Raw genomic sequence first — 15,978 nt, 5'->3', positions numbered from 1 at the left:
AAATGTGAAATTTTAATTTAATAAAATGAAAATACAATAAAATGACAAGTGGAAAATAAAAAATTTCAAAATTTTAGAAAATGTAATGTGTCCAAATTAAGGAGAACAAGACATGTGACAAAAAGATTTTGATTTATTAGGAAGGATGGAGGTTTTTTTGCCACATGTCATTACCTAATTCAATATGTCACATGACATTTTTTTTTATTTTTTCAATTTCATTTAAATCCATTTGTCAAATTATGGTGTTTTTGGTTTTTCATTAAATTATAAAAAAATCTAATCTAAAAATATAATAAAGAAAATAAGGAAACTTAAATGTCCCCATAAATTCTAACGTAATTTGTCAATTAATATATTAAATTCAATTTAAATTCCAATCAACATTCCTAAATGAAAAACATAATTTTCGGCCAATCCATTTTGAATTCATGATAATTTGCAGAAATATTGTAAATATTGGTTAATTCACAGCTAATATTGATATTCTTTCCAAATTCAGTTTTATAAATTATTGAACATGTAATGGTTAACAAAATATATTAATTTAAAAAAAAAAAAAAACCCTCATGTATTACACGGGTCTCACATCACACCTAGTATATATATATATATATATATATATATATATATATATATATATATATATATATATATATATATATATATATATATATATATTGGTCTTTATTGGAGAATATAAAACTATAAATTTTGATATGTTTCTACTTAGATCATTATAAAATAACCAATTATAATAATTTTTAATGCAAATATCTTGTAAATTAACATGTTTTATAACCTTGTAAAGTCTGAGGTGGGGAGTTCAATCCCTCTAAAACCCTCTTAATAGTTCCTTACGTGGGGAATTTTCCCCTAAAATTTCTATGGGGTCATATCTGCCATATTTGACGATTCGATTTCAAGGCCTTTACTGAAATATATGAAGGGGCTTTCGTTGACACAAGTTGTCGTTCAAAACAAAAAATGATTAACTAATATTGCGTTAATGACTTAATGTGATGTTTGTCTAGTCATTATACTCATGTACAGTAATTATCATGATTGCAGAAATCGGGATTAATCGTAGATTAATCATTTGGCGTTCTCCAACCGTCGAGGATTAAGGCATTAATTGGAAATTTAGGATTAATCGGGTTTGGTGAGATTAATCGGCCTTGGCGGGATTAATCGGTCAACAAAAGTAAAAAAAAAAAAAATCAAAAAAATTTTAAAAAATTCAAAAAACCAACTTTCTTTTTTTACTCCAAAATTTTCAAATTTTCAAATTTTCAAAATTTCAAATATTATACCAAAATATTCATATTTTCGTATTTCCAAATTTTCAAATTACAATTTTTTTTTATTTTCTAATTTTGAAGTACTTGTTTTTCTTAAGATATATTAATATTTAATTAATTTTAATATTTTATTAATAATCTATGGTTCCCGATTAATCCTCGATTAATCCCCGCCGAGACCGATTAATCTCTTAACACTAGTCGACCGTCGAGCTACCGTCAAGCGATTTTTACAGCCTTGGTAATTATGTAGACATGTCATTAAACTAGCAATTTTATGTCAACCAATACACAAGTTAACTTCTTTATATTAGATATGTTTCTATATCTACAATTTTCTATATTGTTAAGCATATTCTTAGGACGTGTTCGGTAAAACTAACTGTAGCGGGTAGCTTGTAGTTTGCAGCGTTTTGTTAAATGTTACATGAAGTAGCATTTGAATTTGAAGTGTTTTGTTTAAACTAAACGCTAGAAGCTTGTAGTATCAAACAAGGTTTTTTGTTCAAAACGGAACGTTTTATCAAACGCTAAAAGTTAGAAGCTTTCAAACGCTCCGTACCGAACACACCTTTAATTTCCTAACTAAATGCTAATAAAGTTGTTGCGCTATTTTTTTAGCATTAATTGATTACTATATGAATTAGCTGTGTTATATTTATTAATTTGGAGAACATATTATATATTTCATGATTGGGTTACCTGGCAATATTTTTATATTTTGAATGTTTAATTAACCATTTGTTAGGTAATCAGTTATATTGGTTCCCAAAAAAAGATAATCATTATAAGATTATGTTTGATGCCAAGAAATTTGTAAATTATTTATAGTGAAAATATTTTTTGTGTAATAACCTAACCTAAAGATATATATTTTTTATATAAAATAATAAAAATATCATAGTTAATGCTTATAACTAAAAATAATAATAATAATAATAATAATAATAATAATAATAATAATAATAATAATATAATAGAAGGGATGAAGGAAGGGATCTTATGGTTTGGGATAATCTTTGCGGTTGGTCTCTAACAAAGTTTTTTTTAACTCACACGGTCGTTATATTTTCGTTTTATTGTGTGTTTAGTCTCTGTCACACTTAAAAAAACTATAATACCATTACTAGATTATATATATATATATATATATATATATATATATATATATATATATATATATATATTGAATAACAAATACACCAATTGGGTCCCACCCACCCCAAATCGATACACACAATTTCAATGAGCAACTTTTCAATATACAAAAACTCTTTTTTATTTTAAAATTTCAACAAGAAAGTCTTCTCTAAAAATCTTTTTTAATGACACAATATTCCAATAGGTTCTTACCAACGTAAAGAGGCATTAGGGGGTAGAGGGTGTGGGTCGATTTCAGTGGGTTCGAATTGAAGACAACCTTCTTCGACAATGGTGACAACTCCTTTTTACTGGTCAACGAAGACTCGAGGAAAACCATTGTTGCCCCATGAATGAAAGAGAAACAAGGTGCATTTGTCTTTTTTTTTCTTGAAGGCAAATTCGAGCAAGAGCTTCAATAGAAGAATTCTATGGTGGTCTTCACTGCATAATTTTGGCAAGGTGTGTCAGGTCTAGCAAGAAGTTAACCCAAGTATTGTGGTTTACCGAAAGCTTTAAAATCAACGGATGGAAAGATGCTTATGAGATGTAATTGACAAAGGTTTTGTTGATGCTTTTCAGGTCGATAGAGGTGGAGATGTAAGAGGCCTTGAAAAGTGGAGAAGTGGAGGGTGGGTGGGTGGTGGTGGTGGTAGAGGAGATTTATGAAAATAATAAGACCATCTCCAACCCATTTCTATTTTCTTCCTAAAAATTTTAGTAAAAATAGGGTAAATAGTGTTTCATCTCCAACCCTACTCCATTTTTTTACATCAGAAAATATATTTCTAGTATATTTCATTTTTCAACTTACATAGATTGTCAAATACATCCCTTCTATTAATTTGGTTTTTAACAAATATATAATCTATATATTTTTATTAGAATAATATTATATATATATATATATATATATATATATATATATATATATATATATATATATATATATATATATATATATTAATTATAAGCTTTTGTAAAATACGTTATCATGTTTTAAATTTTCAATATGTATTTAAAGTTTTATAAGAATTTGATAAACAAAAAAATATATATATTTATAACTAATTAATACAATTCAATATATAACAATATATTGTAAATATTAAAATTAAATCATAATTAAAAAAACAAACTAGAAATGTATAAATATATAAAATGATGGACTAAAACCGACAACTCAAAGTTAATCTCCATTTTAAGAGAATATATAAGGTATGGTTGGAGAAGAATAAGGGAAAAAATAAGATAAAATATAGAAAATGAAAATGAGTTGGAGATGCTATAAGGATATAAGGAAATAAAAGGAGTGGATTAAGAGTTGTGCACTCTTTATATGGACTATATGTGCAGACTACGATGCATGGAAACGCCAGATGAGTAGCCGCTCCCATATTTGAAACACATAGGAAACGGAAACTTCAGTGAAACGGTCGGGAAACGTTTCCGGCAAGTAACGGTATTCCCTGAAACGTTTCTCCCACGTTTCAGTCACGTTTCCCCCCTTTTTTTTTAATTATTTGCATGGGCTTTTAATACGTAGAAATAGAGAATGGGCTTAGTCATATACTCATATGTCGGTTGCTAATGCTATTACCCTACAATTAGTCAATTAGTCAATTAGAATTTAGAAGTTTGTAAACGTAAGGCTGCTGCGTACTCTTTTCATTGGTGATCATCGACTTTTATAGTTTTTTTTATTACCTCTCTGTGTCGTCGATCAAGAAGCCAAGAACAAGAAAAAAAAAATTCAATACTCATTCACACATTCACCACTCACCAATTCGATTATTATGGCTTCTTCTCAAGAACAAGAAACACAAGGATCATCTACATCAGTAGACCAACCTCCATAGTGGGACTTTGTGACTAAACTCGATAAACTTGCTGGAGCAGGAGGATGTTGGAAGTTCAAGTGTAACCTTTGCAATGAAACCCGACAAGGATCATATTCTAGAGTTAGAGCACATTTGCTTGGCATAAAAGGTAATCTATTATTCAAATTAGTGTGTGTGTCTATGTAATTTTCGATTTTTGATTTATGTTATTGACTTATTGTATTGATTCATGAAAAATTGTAAAGAAAAAAATTAGAGGCTGCGATTTTTGTTTTGATTCATCATTTATGTATTTGTTGTAATTTTTTATTCATGTTATTGTATTGAAGTATTGAACTATTGATTCATTAACAATTGTAATGAAATAACTAATAAGAGGCTGCAAATTTATGTATTTGTTGCACTTTTTATTCATGTTTTTTTTGTTTTGATTCATGTATTTGTTGCACTTTTGATTCATGTTATTCAATAGAACTATTTATTCAAGAACAATGGTAAAGTCAAATAAATAAGAGGTTTTTGATTCATTTTCTTGTTTTGATTAATGTAATGTAATTGAATTTATAATGTCAATGATGACCTTATTTTTTTCATGTTGTGCAATTGAGAATGTCAATGTTATTATGTTGTTTAATAAAGGTACCGGGATTTCTATTTGCAAGAAAGCAACAACAGCTGACAAACTTAACATGACACAATTAGAAGATGCATATGAAAAGAAGAAAATCGAGTCACAAGCGAAAGAAGTCCAGTTGCCATGTGAAGCTGGTGTTGGATTTAAGAAAAGAAAAGGTATTTCAACACCTATTGAAAGAGCTTTTGGTGTTGAAATTAGGGACCAACTGGATCAAGAAATAGCTAGAATGTTTTATACCGGAGGTTTACCTTTTAATCTTGCAAGAAATCCACACTATGTCAGGGCTTTTCAGTTTGCTGCTAACAACAAAATTGATGGTTATGTACCTCCTGGTTATAATAAGCTAAGAACAACATTACTACAAAAAGAAAAAGATATTGTTCACAAGCTATTGGAGCCGCTTAGGTCTACATGGAAAGAAAAAGGTGTGACTATTGTGAGTAATGGCTGGAGTGATCCTACAAGAAAACCTCTAATCAACTTCATGGCTACCTCAGGTAACGGTCCTTTGTTTCTAAAGGCAGTGAATTGTTTTGGGGAAGTGAAAGATAGATTTTTTATTGCCGAATTAATGAAGGAAGTCATCAATGAAATTGGTCATGAAAATGTTGTGCAAATAATTACTGATAATGTAGCAAATTATAAGGCGGCTAGAGAGATTATAGAGAGTCAGTTTCTTCACATTTATTGGACACCATGTGTTGTTCATACACTTAATCTTGCTTTGAAGAACATTTGTTCACCAAGGAATGTGGAAACAAATGAACTAACATATGAACAGTGCCGTTGGATAAAAGAAGTTCACGAAGAGGCGTTTGCAATAAAAAATTTCATCATGAACCATAACATGAGGCTCTCGATTTTCACCAAGTTTACTCCTCTTAGGTTGCTTTCTGTTGCTGACACTCGCTTTGCCTCCATCATTGTGATGCTTAAGAGATTAAAACTCATCAAAAGTGGTCTTCAAGCTATGGTCATAAGCGAAGAATGGTCTTCTTATAGATTAGATGACACTGAGAAAGCAAACGCTGTGAAAGAATATATTTTGAATGATGATTGGTGGGATAAACTAACTTATATTCTTAGTTTCACTGGACCTTTATATGAGATGATTAAAGCTTGTGACACTGACAAGCCATGTTTACACTTGGTCTATGAGATGTGGGATTCTATGATTGAGAAAGTGGAGATTGAGATCTACAAGAACGAAAAACGTCCGACATCTCAAATAAGTTGTTTTTACGACGTTGTGCATCGTATTTTAGTGGCTCGATGGGCGAAGAATAACACTCCCCTACACTATTTAGCTCACTCTTTACATCCAAGGTATAAGATTTTAAATTATACACTTGATTTGTATTATATATTTATGTTTTAACTTTTGGATGTTTGTAGATATTATATTGATGCATGGTTAATGGAGGATTCTACAATATGCGCTCCACATAGGGATGGAGAAATTTCACAAGAAAGGATGAAATGTTTTCGAAGGTTGTTTCCTAATGGTGATGAGTATGACAGAGTCCTTGATGAGTATGCGATGTTTTCAAAGAAGAGTGGTCCTTTTGAAGATTTAACAAGCATTTCAAAGATGGCTACTATGGAACCCAAGAATTGGTGGGTTAACTTTGGTGCTCAAACTCCTTTTCTCCAGACTTTGGCTTTTAGATTACTTGGACAACCTAGTTCTTCTTCTCGTGCTGGGCGTAATTGGAGTACTTATGCATTTATTCACTCGCTTAAAAGGAACAAGTTGACTACAAGTCGTGCTCCAGACTTGGTTTACATCCACAATAATCTCCGACTTTTGTCAAGGACTCCGAAAAATGATGTAAAGATGTGGGTGGAGATGCTTTTGATTCAATGGAAGACGTCGGGTTTTTGGAGTTTGCAGATCTCTCACTAGATGAACCCGACTTTGAAAATGATTTGATTATTGATAATTAGTTACTTTTAAAATATTTAGTATTTTTGGAGTTTAAACTTTACATTTTTTGGATTTTTTTTAATATATATGTTTTTACATATTTTTATATTGTCGTATCTGTGCCGTATCCGTATCTTGAATTTTTGAGTTTTGCCGTTTCCCGTATCCGTTCCGTATCCGCTTCCGTGCAACTTAGTGTGCAGATTATCCAAAACAACATGGACCATTCGTGTAATTTAACCTAAAATGTACAAAATAAATACATAGTTTTAAAGGGCCCAACCGGGTTCGAACCGGTGACCTCTTGATCTGCAGTCAAATGCTCTACCACTGAGCTATGGACCCAATTTTGATATTTTGCCACCATTGTAAAATTAAAAAAATGATCGTTTAAAACAATGCAAACAAACAAATGCACAAAATTTCTTAAATTTTTCAAGAAACTTCAAATTTTTAAAACTTTCAGAAATTTCAATTTCTTTCAGAATATAAAATGCATATATAATAACTATTTTGCAAACTTTTGAGATACAAACATGATGTGGCTATAACGTTATTCTTTACTGCAAAACAATACTATTAAGAGGTGTATAATATTCAATATGATTTGATAAAATCAAAGATAAAAAAATGAACATAAACTAAGATCCTCTATAATATGTTCAATTATTAAATTTAAGATTTCTTCTAAAAAATGTATTTTTTGGTTGCTTTTCAGTATAGTCGTGGTGCGAATTATAAGAAACCAAATTGATATTTATAAATATTAAATTGATATTATATATTTACATTTTTTGAATTAAAACAAAGGCAAATGACACGAAAATCACTATATTATCAGTTTTCGATTTTGACACTTTATTATTATTTATCTATTACCAATGTACTTTCAGTTATTCTATACTTACTCCACCACGGTTGGTTATATGGTTAGGATTAATTAGTTAATTTAATCTTAGCTATTAGTTGTTAGGCGCAAGTTAGTATCTAGTGTGTAGCGTATTGAGATGTATATATTTATTATCTTTGTAATAGTGTAGATGCTTCTTGAATACACAAGTCATTTCCCCCTTTTTTTCTCTGATGATCTGGCGATGATCGGTATCAGAGCGAATTTTGCTTCTGCATCCTCGATTCTAAATTAGATTATCGATTGTACTTTCTTCACAATCTTTGATTGATTTTCGTTTGCTTGATTCAATCAATTTGTATCTCTTTGACTTCTTCACATCATTATTTTGCATTCTTCAATCTTTTGTTTGTAAAAATGTACGGAGAAATTTCTCAAAACTCAAATGTTTCTTCAGTTGATTTGTATTTTCTTCATCGCTAGCATAATCTTGGCACTCTTCTTGTCAATCAACAACTTTCAGTCAAGAAGCATCTACACTATTACAAAGAAAAGAACTATATACAATTCTCATTATACTACGCTACTAGATACTAACTTGCACCTAACAGCTAACAACTATGATTAAATTAACTAACTAATCCTAACCACATAACTAATTGTGGTAGAGTAAGTATAATTGTGGTAGAGTAATGTAACAATGAAGTTGTTATTAACTTTAGCCGTTCAAAAATCATGGCCACTCATTCAATTGGATGTTAATAATGCTTTTCTCAATGAAGAATTAGATGAAGAAGTCTATATGAAGTTACCACATGGGTATAAATGTAAAAATGCCAATTCCAAAAATCAACAAATGGTATGCAAGCTCCAAAAGTCATTATATGGTTTGAAACAAGCATTAAGGCAATGGTATGTGGATGATATTGTATGTGGACGATATTGTATTGACAGGTGCTTCTATCAAAGAAATTGATGATATAAAACAATGATTAAGCAATGATAGCAGCACCGATGTACTTTACGAACATTACTTATGGCGGCTGCCTACGTCGTGGAAGGAGGGTCTAAAACCTCCAATAAGCGGTCCACTCGTAGGGTTCACCAGGCATAGTCTATGGCCGTTGAGCACCATACATCTCCCGCTCACATTAGTCAATCACGATGGGAAAGACAAGATCACACGAACGACTGAATTCTCAGTGGTACGTTTTCCAGCAGAACACAATATATTGCTCAGACGACCGACGCTTTATAAACTATAGGTCATACCATCAACAATCCACAGTATCATCAAGTTCAGCACATACGCCAGGTTAGCCATAATCGTTATCACTAACCCACGCGTACAACACTGCCATCAAATCATTGTCGCACCAGAAAAAGTGCGAGCCTTGAAAAAATCAAAGAAAAGTTTCCACACAAAAAACACATCATCCACACATATTATCCAGAGCAAACAGTACGAATAGGCACCAACCTATTGAAAGAAACCACAACAAGGTCAGTCGTGCTTCTGAAACAGTACTCCAAGGTATTTGTCTATTAATCTACGAATATAACAGGCGTCGAACGCGAGGTCGTCGAGCACATTTTGAATGTTATCCCGATTAGCATCCCCCATCAAAAAAAAGATGGGGGCAAGCGGGTGATAGAAACAAAGCAATAAATACAGAAATGGCGAAGGTGGTAGATGCAGGCATTCTCCGAGAGGCAATTTTCTCTACCTGGATAGAAAATCTAGTGATGGTGAAAAAACCAGATGGGTCGTGGAGGATGTGTATCAATTACTCTGACCTAAACAACGTATGCCCAAAAGATCACTACCCTCTCCCAAAGATAGACTAGAAAGTTGAGTCCTTGAAAGGATTTCAGTTTAAGTGTTTCCTTGATGCCTGCAAGTGCTATCATCAAGTTCATATGAGAAGAGAATATGAAGAGAAAATTACTTTTCATACTGGTCACATCACCTTTTGCTACCATAAAAGTCATTTGAACGTCAGGGCAACATACCATCGTCTGCTGTACAAAGTGTTTGCAAATCAAATCGGTAGAAATGTCAAATGCATGGTTATCAAAAGCCATAACGAAGAAACATTGCCTCGCAGCATTGAAGAAAATTTTCAAACTTTGATAAAGACGTAGATGAAACTCAATCTGATTAAATGTACTTTAAGGGTGGAGGAAGGCTAATTCTGGGTTATCAGATAACCAAAGAAAGAATTTCACCAAACCAGACCAAGATACAAGATTCCATCGAATCTAAAACCCCCACTCACCAGCCTAGTGTCAGATTTGGGCCCTCGCCCTCGCGGTCTCACATTGGGACTCTAACGCTTGGCACTCTTGTACCCAGGTCCAAACTCCAGATGATGATCTCCAGTATATAATAAGCCAAAACATGATTGATCACTCCCTAGGGCGACAAGTGTAATGATCAGGGCATTATCCTTTATTCCCTCTACACCAATAACAGAGAGGACCACTAGTTGTGCACAATTCTTCAAAGGGACTTCCCCACGTCTTGTCGGCTATGGATGAGAGTGGGTCCAAACCCGGATCGGTAGACCCGGACCTGGAAAACCTGGGTACCAGTTAACGATATCTTTTAGGACCGGAAACCGGACCGGTATATAGGAACCGGTTCCGGTTCGGTTCCGGATAAAGTGGGTCTAAAACCGAAAAACCCGGAGTGTAACGTCCGGGTTTCAGGGCTAAGCATTTTTGTCAATGTAATAGTCTAGGTCAACTCTTGTAACTCTTTTTGAAGTAATAAAGATGAAATATTTGAGTATTATGTGAATTATATGTGTTTATTATTTAATTATAAATGTATAATTAATAAAGAATAAAAATGAGCGTCAAAATTAAAGTGTGAGATAATCCCGATATCTCTACATAAAGTTGTAGAATATGTCTCAAGGTTTCCGTGCATATAAGGAACGCCGAAATCTGAGTTATAACGAAGAAGTTATGACCCGTCGAAGTTTCACGACAGAACCGGCACGATACCGGGAAGCATGAATAGTGAATTTACGATAGAGCGAGATTTAGCCTTAGTGATCTAAACGAAAGTCGTAGAATATGTTAAACTAAGAACATCGATAAAAAGAACGCCCAAATCTGACTTCGTATGAAGAAGTTATGAGATTTTAAACAGACCAATCCTGTCCCGGCTTGTTAAAAATATAACTTTAAAAATAAAGTCAAAATTAGCCGACGGAGTCTAAACGAAAGTTGTAGAGTACGTCTTTACCTACGCGTGGATATAAAGAACGTCAAAAACGGAGTTCGTATGAACGAGTTACAAATTATAATAGCATATTTACGTATTAAAATAAAGTATAAATCATGTATACGTACACATATATATACATATGTATATATCATTAGAAAGGTATCGACGATGCGGTCATTATAAGACTAATGTTGAGTTCTTTCGACATTAGTTTAGTACAAATATCATTAAATCCATTTATAATAGTATTATAGAGGGGTGTTTAGTTGTTTATATAACTAAAAGGTCATTAAGTAATTATGGAGGGTAGTTTTTGAAAATTCAATTAGTATAAATAAGAGTCTTGGGCTCTCATATTTCTTGCACCATTCTCTTGATTCAAGAGTCTTTCTCTCCTTATCCCCCGAGCATTTCGGTCCCTCGTGATTCGACTTCTCTTTCTGTAGCTTAGTATAGTAAGGTGAGCGCTGAAGCGCTGCACGAATCTTTCTTAGAAAGATTCAGCGACGAAGTTCTGCCCCTGCAGAGCCCGACTCCTAGCTAAAACCCCCTTGTAAGTAAGTTATGCTTACCTTATTTTAATATAGCTTATATTTAAAATTAGTATTGTTATTATGAACTTATAATAAATATTTGAGCTATTATTATAACTTATATAAGTGTCGTTATAATATTTTTTTTTAACTACTCGCGGTACGGGGAATCTGGTTTAAAGGGCCGCATAGGGTTGTTGGATTTCAGAAGTGCTATATGCCAAAATGGTCCTGCCCTCCGGTGTTTTATGTCTGGCCCCTGTCTGTACATAGTGGTTGGAAAATATTGTTTAACGCTTATATAATAATAATAATAATAAGACTAATAGTTGGTCACGGTAAATATTAGACTAAAATTTAGCGATAATAATGCTAGGTTTCTTCGAAGGAAAATAGAATCGTTAGAAGCAAGCGCTGCCCGATTTTGGAATCATCACCTTAACAAGTGAGTGCATAGTTACTTTCAACTTACATATAGATATGAAGTATTTTATATAAATTACGTGCTATGTGTGCATATTATCTGAATACTTGCTATTTATGCTAGATGAACGTTGTTATACATGTTTTCAATGATTTAAACTGTATATGTATTTTATATCTACGAAAATGTTGGGGTAAAACATGGGTAGATGCAATAGGTGATGTGTGATAAAATGATGAGAGGCCTCGATGTTGATGTTGTTGATTCTGTCATCTAGCGGAGTATGGATGACGACCACGGACTCTTCTAGACAGTCCAGTGGAACACTAGCAGGCTCGCAACCTGTAGGTGTTTGTGAACGATATGTTCACCGGTGTACTCCATCCCCCACATGGTTGCCTTTAGGACATTTATTGCTGAGGAATCCCCTTAGCAGTAGTGTCCGTCCCGATGATGATCCTTAGGCTAGGTCCCTTATGATAGGTGTTTAGGGACGTAAAGTGAGGATAACGGGAACGGGTAATCGGGTTATTGTTGATCGATGAAATTAATAAACTTATTTATTGTGGGTTGAAAATCCTATGTGCTCACCAGGCTCCCAAGCCTGACCCACTCAGTTTTATGTATTACAGGTAGTGGCGCATGAGCATAGGTGTGATGTTTTGGACGAGAGATTACGGATATAGGCCTGTAGATATGAAATAATGTAGTAAGGCTTATATTGTACTGTTTATGCTTTTGATCTGTACGAACATGACATCCCGAGTCTTTTAATGAAATACATTTCTATGGAAATGCTTTTGATAAATCTTTATCATATTTTTGTTTTGGGACAAATTCCGCAATACTTTCATTTAAAATGTAACTCTGATTTTTAAACAAAGCATAAACAAACCGGTCTTTTCTGGCCGTGATTTTGGGGATGTCACACGGAGAACCGGGTAAAGTGGGTCGAATGCATGTTTTTAAATTTCACAAAATACAAAAATAAAGCTGAGAAAAAAAATTCGCAGCTTTGATATCCCAACTTTGGGAGACTATAAATCAATGAATATGAAACGACAAACGACAAAATTATAGTCTAAAATCATGTATAAACTCTATACTACACTTTGGAAAAAACCGCATGCTATTCCGACTTCAAACAAATTAAATATGCATGTTTTAAATCTATCACGAAATACAAAGAAAGCTGAAAAAACATAAAATTTTCAGCTTTGATATCCCGACTTTAAGAAACTATAAGACAATGAATAAACAGCCCAAAAATAACAAAATTATAGTCTAAAATCATGTACAAACTAAAAACTACACTCTGGAAAAAACCCCATGCAAATTTGACTTCAAACGAATGAGATATGCATATTTTAAAACTATCACAGAATATAAAAAAAGATGAAAAACATAAAATTTGCAGCTTTGATATTCCAACTTTGAGAGACTATAAGTCAATGAATATAAACCCAAAAATGACAAAATTATGGTCTAACATCATGTACAAACTATAAACTATAATATGGAAAAAAACCTCATGTCAATCCGACTTAAAACGAATGAGATATGCATGTTTTAAAACTATCACAATATACAAAAAAAAGCTGGAAAAACATAAAATTTGCAGCTTTGATATTCCAACTTTGAGAGACTATAAGTCAATGAATATAAACCCAAAAATGACAAAATTATGGTCTAAAATCATGTACAAACTATAAACTATAATATGGAAAAAAACCTCATGTCAATCCGACTTAAAACGAATGAGATATGCATGTTTTAAAACTATCACAATATACAAAAAAAACTGGAAAAACATAAAATTTCCAGCTTTGATATCCTGACTTTGAGAGACTATAAGTCAATGAATATAAACCCAAAAATGAAAAAATTATAATCTAAAATCATGTAAAAACTATAAACTATACTACGGAAAAAACCTCATGCCAATCCGACTTCAAACGAATGAGATATGCATATTTTAAACTTTCCATAGAAACCGGTTCCGGCCCCTAAAACCGGTTCCGGTTCCTAACACGGTTCCGGTTCTTGTACCCGGTTTACCCGGACCCGAAGGACCCAAAACCCGGATTACCTGGAACCCGGATAGATTTATTCTTTAAACCCGGGACCCGGACCGATTTTACATATTCCGGTTCCGGTCCGGTTTTCCGGTTCTAAATCTCATCCCTATTGTCGGCCCAGACGGGACAAAGGAAACCGTTAGGATCATGCTCAACAGATGACATGTATGAAAGGGATCCTTATCCTTCAGAGGATAGGATCAATTCTTTATAGAAAAAATCCTAATCTCTACACTCTCAGACAGTCACTCATACTAACTTAGACCGTCGGAGCTTCGTCCCGGGGCCTTGTAACAATTGGAAAAAATAGGAACAGTTATAGGATGTCATATATTGACTCTAATCAATATGAGTAGTTTATCAAAAATGGTTTAAGGAATCTAACACATTTTATTTAAAAAAGGTCTTGTGAAAATAAAATTGGTGAATAATGATAAATTCTTTTACGACGAATTATTCCGAACTAAAACTGGTTCGTGAAATCTATCAAATAATGTCATTTGACTACGGAATTTCAATTTCCATTTCAACACGTCTCCGGTTAATGAATAGCTTAAATTCCATCTCCTAACTCATATTCACTAGTTTTGGGGAATCAAAAGTTGAATACATTACAAACCAAGACGATGAAAAATGGTTAAACGTACATGGTTGAGTGGTGTTCCTAGTCAGGGACTAGGGGAGGGTACAACGAATGAATGATCAACAGTCCTAGGGAATAATTTACGGAGTTTAAATGGATGGGTTCTAGTTTTCGAGAAGTTTTCTACTTTAAGTGGTTGTCACTGCGATTTGAGGTCTTCCAGTTGGGAAGAGTAAGGTAGTTGTTTGAGTTCTCAGGCATAGCAGTTAGTTTTCTTTCATTGGTTGAGGGCAGAGTGTTAAGGCTCATTTTTTTCGGATAGATAAGTGATTTATGCTAAGATGGGGTTTGGATGGTGGGTTTAGGAGGCAGTCGTCGGTATAGGATGAATCTTCAGTATTAAACGGAATTCAGGAAGTTCGGGGAGGATCGACTAGCATGGCAGAGGACGAAATCTAATTTAAGTAGGGGAGAGTTGTAACAGCTTGTTTCTAGAAGTTTCTTATTTCGGGATTGTGGACAATAAATGGGTCAAGTAAAGATCATGGGATTTAAGGAATAAGGTTTAGACCGTATTGGATGTTGCTAATACTGGTTATACGATCCAATCCCTTGGTTTGTGTTTTGGAGTCAAAGGGTAAAACAGGAAAAATGATGCTAAGGGATTATTTATTGGGATAAGGATTTTAGTTCGGTATCTTTTAAGTTAAAATTAATCATATAGGATTGTGGGCCTCTTCAATACCTTTTCGTGCATATAAAGAACGCCGAAAACGGAGTTGGAACGAAGAAGTTATGGTTGTTTGAAGTTGAGATGGAGAGTTTGGTAGTACGTTGGGCGTACACTAGGAGTACGTTGGGGTACTAGGCTGAGGAAATCGCATTTTTAGGGTGTTATGTTGGGCGTAACTTTAGGTGTGTTGGGAGTACCGTTGCAGAGTAAAACCCCTATTTTTGTGGTTTTGAGCCCTATTTTAACGTCTTTAACCCTTGGGGACCTTCCTATCATGAGCCTCCAAATCGAAACCCGAACCCCCTAGAACAAATCTTGAGCCTTTTTATGTGTTTTGAGTGCATTTTGGATGAAAAATAAGTTCAAGCTTGTTGATTGTTGAAGCTCAAGCTTGTGGATCCAAAGCCTACGTTGGGCGTACACTACAAGTACGTTGGGGTACTAGGCTGAGGAAGTCGCATTTTTAGGGTGTCACGTTGGGCGTAACTTTAGGTATGTTGGGCGTACCGCTGCAGAGTAAACCCCCTATTTTTGTGGTTTTGAGCTCTATTTAACGTCTCTAACCCTTGGGGTCCTTCCTATCATGAGCCTCCAAATCGAAACCCTAACCCCCTAGAACAAATCTTGAGCCTTTTTATGTGTTTTGAGTGCATTTTGGATGAAAGAGAAGTTCAAGCTTGTTGATTGTTGAAG

The 15,978-nt window shown here is 33.6% G+C and overlaps 1 protein-coding gene and 1 non-coding gene across 2 annotated transcripts; one reads left to right on the top strand and one right to left on the bottom strand.

Annotated features, from left to right (window-relative positions):
• Nucleotides 1-4,857: 4,857 nt before the first annotated feature.
• On the top strand, nt 4,858-6,825 carry LOC111896283 (uncharacterized). Its single transcript, XM_023892287.1, has 2 exons — nt 4,858-6,245; nt 6,315-6,825. The coding sequence occupies exons 1-2, from the start codon at nt 4,858-4,860 to the stop codon at nt 6,823-6,825; spliced, it is 1,899 nt and encodes a 632-aa protein (XP_023748055.1).
• Nucleotides 6,826-7,119: 294 nt separating this feature from the next.
• TRNAC-GCA (transfer RNA cysteine (anticodon GCA)) lies at nt 7,120-7,191 on the bottom strand. Its single transcript has one exon. It is a non-coding gene; the product is annotated as a tRNA-Cys (tRNA).
• Nucleotides 7,192-15,978: the final 8,787 nt, after the last annotated feature.

The sequence above is a fragment of the Lactuca sativa genome, chromosome 2 (assembly GCF_002870075.4).
Source record: "Lactuca sativa cultivar Salinas chromosome 2, Lsat_Salinas_v11, whole genome shotgun sequence".
Lineage (NCBI taxonomy): Eukaryota > Viridiplantae > Streptophyta > Magnoliopsida > Asterales > Asteraceae > Lactuca > Lactuca sativa.
Note: the sequence above shows the minus strand (reverse complement) of the source record. Positions and strands in the feature narration are given on the sequence as shown.

Excerpts from the sequence above, each read along its gene's own strand:
- LOC111896283 (XM_023892287.1), top strand. The coding sequence starts at position 4,858 with ATGACCTTATTTTTTTCATGTTGTGCAATTGAGAATGTCAATGTTATT. Across the intron at positions 6,246-6,314 it reads GCTCACTCTTTACATCCAAG|ATATTATATTGATGCATGGT; the intron begins GTATAAGATTTT and ends GGATGTTTGTAG.